Genomic DNA, 10,181 nt, shown 5'->3' on the forward strand with positions numbered 1-10,181 from the left:
CTATTCTGAGGCTTTGATCATGATCTTAGTCAACAGATAAGAGTTTGTCGTGAAATTGTAGATCTTCAAATTTCCATTTTTTCATAGCACTTTCAGAAGTTAAAGGAATTAATTTAAATTATTGTAAATTTTAACATCTACAATTTCATTAGAACTGGGCAAACTACTGATGAAGATCATGTGACATGATCAAAAGCACCAGAACATCTACTGAATGAACAAGAATGAACTTTGTACCTCAGCCAAAAAAAGTTAGTTATTTTGATATTTACTTACATATTGAACTCACAAATACATACTAATATTGTTTTTATTACACTAGCAATGATGTCCAGTAGGCCTACAGTTGTTCTAGTTTATAACAGCATAATTAATTTCTTTCACTAGGTGTCCCTCTTTTTTTTTATTTAATAAACTTTACAACTTAGCCAGGGGGTACAGGCTGGCACAACAAAAGAGCAAATGGAGCATAACATATATAAGGTTAACACAAAGGTTATAAATAAACATTTTTCAAAGCCTTAAAATTTTTGGGAGAACTTAGTTATCGTATCAAGGTAGTCTACCTTTTCGGTTCTTTTTCAAATACAGGGAGGAGCCCTGGGTTTACATTTCTGTATGTAGAATTTGGCTATTAAAATTAGCCATTAGCCTTTGGCGTGTTCTGTTCCCTTATTCCCGACAGGACATGAAGGCAGCGTTGAGTTTGCACAGCGGTCAGCTGACTCTGAGAAGTCATGTGGCGTTTACAGGCAGAGGCGATCCCACGGACAGAGCGAGACTATCAACCTGAGTCTCTCCTTGAACAAAAAACAACTTGGTGGTCGCCTGTTCCCGGTTTTGTTTTCCCATTCACTCGTCCAGCATGGCTTGGACAAAATACCAACTGTTCCTTGCGGGACTTATGCTCACAACGGGCTCTATCAACACATTATCGGCAAAGTGAGTAGATTTAATTAACGTTGTGTTTTTCTACTGGTGTCATGTGTTTATAATTAATTTCACTGTAGGAGAATCACACTGTGCTAAAACAGCTAGACCAGTGTTTCAACACAAAATGTTAATGGACGTTAACTCTAGTGCTTATTTAGCTTATTAATCGAGCTAGTGCGTTTATTACGTTTTTGTTTCAGAGTATTAGCATGTTATCAACTTGTAACTAGAGAAGCTACTGTATCTGTAAATGACGTTAGCTGCTAAATAACAAGCTAATGGCTTGTTAGCTTTACAAGCTAATATATAATATAAATATCTTTACAGCTATATAAGCATCCTTTTCAAGCTGTTTGTGTGAGAGAAGCTACATTTTCCTTCTTGTCAGGAAGCTGATTTGCGTGTGAGTAAAGATTTTTCAATGTTATTGACAAACTTGACAAGATTGCTGCCAGGAAGCAACTGCTGATGGGATGGAAAGGCTCTTTAAACAGGTTTATCTAAAGTCAAATGTTACAGGGACAACACTTATGCAAAGTAAACGGACTCTGCAGCTGTAAGTCATTATCATGAGCTATCTGTGTTAAACAAATCTACTTTGATAGCACGTGACTCAGGCATTCATGTTTTGTCTGAAGTTAAATAACAGCCTGGTTCAGCCTTCTTTTAAAAAATGAGTCATTATATATTTTAGGGCTGCAACGAACCATCATTTTAATTAACCTTTGGTCTTAAAAACTTAGTAGTGTTAAATGCCCATTATATCTTCCTAGACCACAAAGGGACATCTTCAAATGGCTGGGTTTCTCCAACCAATAGTCCAAAATCCAAATATATTCAATTTACAATGATATAAAACAGAGAAAAGCAGCTAATCGTCACATCTGAGAAGCAGGAGAAAGTCAGTGTTTTGCATTTTCCTTTGATAAATGATTTAAGCAGTTGATTTATTTCAAAATTGTTGACGTCAATTGACAAATCAATTAATTGACTAATCATTTCAGTCCTGAAATGACTCCTCATTTATTTCAGGGTTGCAACAAACAACTATTTTCGTTATCAATTAACCTGCAGATTATTTTTTTCAATTAATTGATTAAACTCTTTAAAACATCCGAAAAATAGCCCTATTATATCTCCCCAGACCTCAGAAATTGTTTTGATCGACCAACAGTCCAAAACCCAAAGATATTCAATTTACAGATATATAAAACTGTAAAAATCCTCACATTTGAGAAGCTGAGTGAAACAAGAAATTCAGCATTTCATTCATTTTTACTTCCTCAATAATCTGTGACGTCTCCACTTTACTGCCTGACACACACTTCTCTGTCCTTTTTGTGGGCTTTGTCAGCTGAACAAAACTGCATGCTTTGTGTAGCGCTAATGTGTCATACGAAACAAGCTGTGTCATGTTAGAGAAGAGGAAGAGAATATAGCAACTAACAGGTAAGGTTTCACTACAGTCACCTGAAACCAGCCTCGTCACAGCGCTGCCTCACTGGTTTTAAAGCCCTACAGCTCAGATCAGTTACAGCTCATAGGTTGATAGTTTTGGTGCAAGTTCTCTCTTTTATTTCATGCAAACATGCACCATATGAAGATATTTAATCCAAAACACAGTGAGCACAAATAAACAGGAGAGTCTCAGCAGATTTGGATCAGTCAACAGACCCAGTCTAGTTTCCGTCTTGTATTGATGAGCTCAGAAGTTGTTGCATTTGAAAGAAGTGCTGTCTCATCACCTTTAAGGACCAATTCCCTTGTCTTGCATATTGAAGCAGACAGGACGCTCACATGCTGGTCATGCTTCCTCTGACTCTCTGTCTATAAAGTCAGTGGTTTATGCTTATACTTAAATACTCATTAACTTCACGAGTGACAAGCAACTTCATTAAATCATTTTGTCTGACTGTACGGTATTTTATGAGAATAGCACAGTGAAACCAATGCATCATCAATGCATTCAATGAGAAAAGCAGAATAGGGGGGAATAGAGTGGGTGTAGTTTAGTTTAGTTGTGATATGTAAATCTGCAACTGAAATTATTTTTATTTTCAGTTAATCTTACTTGTTAGATGTTAGAAAATGTTAGAAAATAGTGGAAAATGCCTGTTATAATTTCCCACAGCCCAATGTATTTAAATAGCTTGTTTTGTCTGACCAACAGTCCAAAAAACCCAAACATATTCAGTTTACTATTATATATTATATACTATTATAGTTTGGTCATTAAAAAAAAGGACAATGAATTAAAATAATTGTCGTTGCAGCTCTGCCTGTCTCATTTTGGTGTTTTTTATGTATATTTGGTTGTGTAAAATATCCATAATTAAATTAATAACGTCTTCTTGTCTGACAGATGGGCTGACATGTTCTCAGCGAAGGGTTGCCATGACGACCCTAAACATATGTTCTCTCACCCGTTTGTACAGGTAAAGTCAGAAACTGCAAGTGACAGTATTGTATAGCACTTCATTTTCACTCCGCACCACATCGGACAGAGAAAGCTCTGCAATTCTTTGTTGGTACAAAATGTGTCTCTAGCATAATTATCAAATACTGCCAAGTAGCCTGGTTAAATTAGTCATGATGTTTACTTTTTCATTGATTAGATAGTTCCTGATTTAAATCAAAATTTTGCCAACTTTAGTTTAGTTCTGACACAGCTGCTTGTGTTTAGACAACACTGCGCTTTTGAGAAGTTGGGCTCATTTTTTTTAACTGGCAAAATCATCTGGTTTAATAGAAAAATTTGTTTATATAGTTCTATTAGCTACTCAAAGTAAAGTATCAGCACAGATGTATCAGCTTTAGTATTGATCATTTTTATGATACCCAGTCAGTCCTATTAACCACAGACCATAGATGCACATGTATGTCTTTAAACTTTAAATAAGTGCAACATATTTAAGTTGTTTAAATAACTGTTTAAATAAGTGCAACATTTTTAAAGAGCTGCTGACTTCTCAGGACCCTCTTGAAAATTAAGTAACTTATTCTGTAAACAATACATTTGTTAAATTTTCTGTCAAAAGCAAAATCCAAGCAGTAATTGTTTTCTCAACTGCTGTTTCCAAAGTCAAAAAGTAAATTATAATCGGTTTCCCCGTCTCTCTGTCTGTCCACCTCTGTATCCAGGCGGTGGGAATGTTTCTGGGCGAGTTAAGTTGTCTTGTCGTCTTCTACATCTTGCTTTGCCATGACAGAAGAAGCCCAGAGCCCAGGATGAACCCGGGCCAGAGCTTCAACCCTCTCCTCTTCTTCCCACCCGCCATGTGTGACATGACGGCCACCTCCATCATGTATGTTGGTAAGTGACCTTTTACCTTTAGCCTTCATCTGCTAAATGTTCAGAAAAAAGTTTTTAATTAGGTAGAAAATATCGCTCATAAGCTTCTTTAAAGTGCTCATATGTTTTTATATGTCCGGATCTATTCTGCCCTTCAAAGGTCAAATGTAAAGTCACATTGACACAGACAAACAGAATAGTTTATCTACTTCTCTTTAAAGAATCCTTTCATCAGGAAGAGAGATAATTGAGTCAAAGATAATGTTGTTTTTATCTGCATTATGCAGCCTCTGCTTTTCCTGCTTTATTGGGCAGTATGAATTGCTTGTTGATGTGTCATTTAAAAGAAAGCATGTATTTCAAGCCGATAAATGTACAAAATTAACTTGTGTCTGTCCTGTTAAACCCTTTTTGTTTTTTCTCGGTGTCCAGCTCTCAACATGACCAGCGCCTCCAGCTTCCAGATGCTGCGTGGAGCCGTCATCATCTTTACTGGTCTGCTTTCTGTGGCGTTCCTGGGGCGACGCCTGGCACCCAGTCAGTGGTTCGGCATCCTCATCACCATCATGGGCCTGGTGATAGTGGGCCTCTCCGACTTCTTCAGCGGGCACAGAGACGACACACACAAACTCAGTGACATCATCACAGGTAAGGTGGATTTTTAGTCATTATGTGCTTTATTTTCTGCGGTAATCAACTCTGTATTAAATCCATGGTGTTGCAGGACAACAGCAAGAAAAGTGATAAAACTAAGTGTAGCCATTATTTGGTTAAATGTTTTCTATGATACAGTAGAGGAGGAAACTTATCTGCTTCTCAAACCTGTAAAATTAATCCCACCCTCAGTACAACATGAAACTACACTGAAAATGTAGTATAATATTTTTTCCCTTCCTAAAATCCATAAATTAAACACCCCTACTCTCTTCTGTCCTGCAGGAGACCTTCTAATCATCATGGCTCAGATCATTGTTTCGGTGCAGATGGTCCTGGAGGAAAAGTTTGTCTACAAACATGACGTCCATCCACTTCGGGCTGTCGGTACTGAAGGTACAGCAGTTGTTTATCTGCAGTTACATGTAACGTGTGTTTTATCCATTTAGTTTGCACTCTTGCAAGAATGCCAAAAGGAAAGGATTTTGACCTAAAACTCTGATATTGGTGATGAACCTTGTGATGGATTTGTAGGACAAAGAAGTACACAAGCAGCCAAATTCCTGAGTAAATAATGAGGAATGCAAAGGCCAAAGAGTAACAACAACAGATAGAGTAGTTTTATCATTGTTTTCAAACAGATACAAATAGAAATATCTACAATAGAGTATTGTTGAGTTTAGAATATCCTTTAACATAATTATCCAGGACGTAAATGTGATAATTGTGATAGTAACATTAGATTCACAGTATGTGCAAAGGAAGAAAGTAGGAGTAGTACTGAGGGACAAATACAGGAACTGTTTAAAAGCTAAAATTGAAATTGTTAAAGCTGCACTAATCATTATTTTACATTAGCAATGGATAAAATGAGTATGCTTAATGTGAAAAGCAATGCTCACAGACAATCATCACCTGACTCTGCAGCTCCCCTCAGCTCTACGGAGCTTTTTAGGATTTTTCAGGTCATTTTAGTTTAGCAGCTTTACCGTTTTGGTTCAGCTCTCTTGTTTCTAGCAGCATCAGGCAGCTGTTTTTAGAGAAAAAGCTCTAAAACAAAACTGTAAACAACTGTACGCTACCTGCCTGGCACCAAACAGCGGTGAATATGGTGGAGCATTTAGCAGCTAAATTAGACCAAAACAGAGCTAAAAGGAGAATATTGGTGGCCAGAAACATAAACTGCAACTGATCATTTTGTTCTGTCGGCTTGATGTGTAAATGGGCAAATGTTTGGTGCCACAACAACTTTATATGTTAATAATGTGTCATTGTTGTGTTTATTACATGTTCTGCTCCCCTCAGGTGGACATGAAAATTCAATCGGTGCAGCTTTTGAATAACCTTTTAAAATATATTTGGCCAAAGGGCATCTACGATTATTCTTAAATTTTTTACTCTTTTGTTTGGCCATTTGATTATTTTATGACCTGTTTTTAATTCATGTCTGCCATTTGTATTATGTTATTGCCCTTAATTATAGGCCAGTGGTTAGCTAACAAGATAAATCTGAGGGTTTGTGAAATTAATAACAAGACAAGAAAGCAGGAAAAACATATTTCTGTTAACCAAAGTTATGCTTATTTTTTCAGACTTTCCTCTAATCTTTGCTTTTGTCTTGTGAATAACTGAATAGTTTTACTTCTTCAGGACTCAAACCATTATTAAAATACAGCAAGGTAAATCACTCTTTGGTTGAACTGGTCGCACACGGTGATGAATGGTTGCAAAAAGACTTGATTTTAAGGGGTCACAAGCTAAAAAGGTTGGGAACTACTGTAACAGGTCATTTTATATTATGTTCTCTATTTCCAGGTTTCTTTGGGTTCATCATCCTCTCGCTGCTTCTCATCCCGATGTATTTCATCCATGTTGGCGACTTCAGCAACAACCCTCGACACGTCCTGGAAGATGCGCTGGACGCCTTCTGTCAGATCGGGCACCAGCCTCTCATCATGTTGGCTCTGCTGGGCAACACGGTCAGCATCGCCTTCTTCAACTTTGCCGGGATCAGCGTCACTAAAGAGATCAGCGCCACCACCCGCATGGTGCTGGACAGCCTGCGCACGCTGGTCATCTGGGCGGTGAGCCTGGCGCTGGGTTGGGAGCAGTTTCAGGGCCTGCAGGTGCTGGGCTTTCTGGTCCTGCTGCTGGGTACAGCACTCTACAATGGACTGCACCGCCCCCTGCTGGCCAGGATACCGTACTGCGCTGCGATGGTGAACACAGAGGAAGAGAACAGCCCAGAAGAAAGAGAGAGACTGCTGGGTGACAGCAGGGTGCAGGCCAGCGATGAGAGCTAAAACTTGTTAACAGTCGACACACTGAGCACAGATGTACTGGACTGTCTGTCAAAGACACTGCACCTTTCATATATGCTGTCAGTGATGGTGTCTTTTTAAATATTTGTTTTGTTCATGCCACAGATTTTAACTGACCTCACACCCTGTTGTAATATGAGGAAGTGTGCAAGCTCTCTTAAAGGTGCGGTATGTGATTCTAATCCAATACAGGTGTGTCAGGTAACGTTAAATGACTTGCCCACGGACATTCAGCTTACTTTCTAGTTTGCCAAGATATGCTGCTGTTGTGATGTTAGCTATAGTAGCAGGAGAGTTGTGAGTATTGCTGTCTGGAGCTGCTGTGCTGGCTCTGGGAAACTGTCTCGTCCTCTCTGGCTGTCAGCTTCGCAGCTACAGCTGTAGGGACAGTTCTCTAACCCACAACTGAGCTAACGTTAGTAACATTACTTGCTGTGTCGTTGTTCTCTCTATATCATGGTATTTGTCATGGTATTGGATTTCTCCAGAATCACATACCCCACCTTTTTAAAGGAATAGTTCAACATTTTGGGAAAATGCGCATATACACACACGAGCAGTATTATTCGCCTCATCTAACTCAGGGCAGGAAAGCAAACAAGTTCCCAAATTGTTAAACTATTCCTTCAAATAATCAGACGGTAGACAGGGCAGTCTGAAGGAGCTTTTTTTTTACAATAATGTGTTTTTTTAAGGGATTCGTTCAGTTTAGAAAAGGACAGTTTAGTTGTGTCCTTCTGAAACAAAACAAAAAATAATTTATAGCTGGTCTCAACATTTGCTCCTGTTTTATTTTTAAGAAAGGAACTTGAACTTACTTAGTGCTAAATCACTAAAACACAGGTTTATAAAAATTACTGTTACATAAGATTACAATGAATGCCAACATCCTTTTGAAATTTTATGCAGATTTTCTTTAATAGATGGATCTTTGTCACATTGTTTCTGATAATGTTTGTTGACTCATGATCTGTTTTAAGAATGTTTTTTTTTTTAAATGTTGCTGACTAAAGTGTGATTAGGCCAAAATGTTTTCAATGTGGAGATTGTGCACTGAATACCAATTCACTGCCTTGTGAAGGCACAACAGCGATAGCAGTTTTAAAAAAATATGTCTGTGTATTTGATCTCTAGACTTTTATTTGTGTTGATTTATTTTTACAGATGGACGTGTGTCAAAAAGTCAGAGCTCCTATACCAAGTGATTTGCACTTGTTATTGTAAATCCTGCTTCTCCTTCTCTATTTAGTAGTCTAAGAAAAAAAGGGAACTATCTTTAAATCAGAATTGCTGAATGGCATAATGGAATTTTTACTCAGGCCTGTGTTGACAAAACTACAGTCAATGGGTGTGAGCTGATGTAATGTAATGACAAAAAGAGAGGCTTAAAAAAAATACACTTATGAAACAACACACAAAGTCTTAAAACATGTTTGTGCTGCATGCTTACAATATTATGTTTAGAGCTGAAACTATTTGTCGATTAATGAATTAGTTGATCGACAGAAAGATCAATTTATCGTTGGTTTTTAGTCCAAGCAAATCTTCTCAACTGTGACAATTTGCTGGTTTTCTGTGCTTTATACTGTATACTTGCTGATATATTGAACACTATAAAATGATGGTGTTTAAATGCATATGTGTTAAATATACATACCCTTTAATTTGAAATAAGTTTTTTTTCCACACTGGCTCTAATAAGGTGAAACTTCAGACAAAATTGTGATGAAAATATGACAAAAGTCTGACTTTGAAGTTCAGCAGCAAAAAAAAATACCAGCTCAGTGAAGTGAACAGCCAGTAAAAGGGCCCAGTCCCACCAGTCCCATCAGTCCCAACACCAGCAGCTGACACCTGCCTTCACTTCCTGAGTCAAGCCAACATCCTCCCTAAAGACCGGCCTCATGCTTTACTGGAGGTCAAAGGTTAAACCCAGGAGTCCCCTGAGATCTACACACACGACCCCCGTCCAGCTCCGTCCGGGAGCAGGATGAAGGGAAATGTGTTAATTGACCAAATACACATTGGATTATGTTAATTAGCCACATGAACACATTGATTAAGAAGTTAATGTCATTGCCGATAAACTATCAGCAACAGATGATTGTTGACTTTGAAACAAAATCATAAACTATCAGTTGTTTTTATTTGATATGCCTGTGTAAAGAGTTACAGACAAATTTATACAAGGTTAAAATTATTTTAACAAAAAAAAAATGGCTTACCATAATCTTATATATATAATGTATCTAATTCATTAATTAGTGGGCTGTTGGCTGTATAGAAGAGAACCATTGTGGGTCCTTGTTAATTTATATTATTTGTATTTTATTTTATTGTATTTTTTGTTACTTTATGTTTCAGTCCAAAATCAACGTCCGCACACACACACAGACAGTCTGTCACAGTAAAACACGACATGGCCGCTAGATGGCAGAGTTTTGCTAGAAAATTAAACGCAGCTCTCCATTGTGTGTGGCTGCTTTTGGTTATGAGCTGCTACCTTGTCAATGTAGTGAGGAAAAAAGACATTACATTATGTTGTCTACGGCAACAGCATGGCCAAAAGGCACAATGACTCCGTTGTACATATATATGCAAATCAACTTATATGTTGAGACTATATCTTGCAGGATTAGGTCGCTCACCACAGACCAGACAGAAATATTATACAGGCTAGGATTTTTTTTTCTTTAAGGGACAGTTTGAATTTAAAAGTCGAGCCAGTTTTATTTTAAATTTTAAGCTGTTTATGATTTTAGAAATAAGCCACGGGAAGCAAAAATTTCATTTTATGGAAATGTGTTTATAGTGCAGCTAGACAACTGGATCAAGATCTACAGCCTCTGACATAAAAATAATAAATAAAGAAAGAAAGAAAATAAGCCAAAGTAGCAAAGAAAATACGCTCCTGGGACAGCGTGGAAAAACATTTCCAGTAGCTGTTTTCTGGACAAATTTGTCCCGATCAGTCCTCCCCT

The 10,181-nt window shown here is 37.7% G+C and overlaps 1 protein-coding gene across 1 annotated transcript; it reads left to right on the forward strand.

The window, feature by feature from the left end:
• Positions 1 to 738: 738 nt before the first annotated feature.
• Positions 739 to 8,837, forward strand: slc35f6 (solute carrier family 35 member F6). The gene is made up of 6 exons (XM_044170037.1): positions 739 to 942; positions 3,296 to 3,368; positions 4,075 to 4,246; positions 4,658 to 4,873; positions 5,165 to 5,275; positions 6,695 to 8,837. The coding sequence occupies exons 1-6, from the start codon at positions 866 to 868 to the stop codon at positions 7,180 to 7,182; spliced, it is 1,137 nt and encodes a 378-aa protein (XP_044025972.1). The 5' UTR covers positions 739 to 865; the 3' UTR covers positions 7,183 to 8,837.
• The last annotated feature ends 1,344 nt before the right edge of the window (positions 8,838 to 10,181 follow it).

Source organism: Siniperca chuatsi, linkage group LG16, assembly GCF_020085105.1.
Source record: "Siniperca chuatsi isolate FFG_IHB_CAS linkage group LG16, ASM2008510v1, whole genome shotgun sequence".
Classification (NCBI taxonomy): Eukaryota; Metazoa; Chordata; class Actinopteri; order Centrarchiformes; family Sinipercidae; genus Siniperca; species Siniperca chuatsi.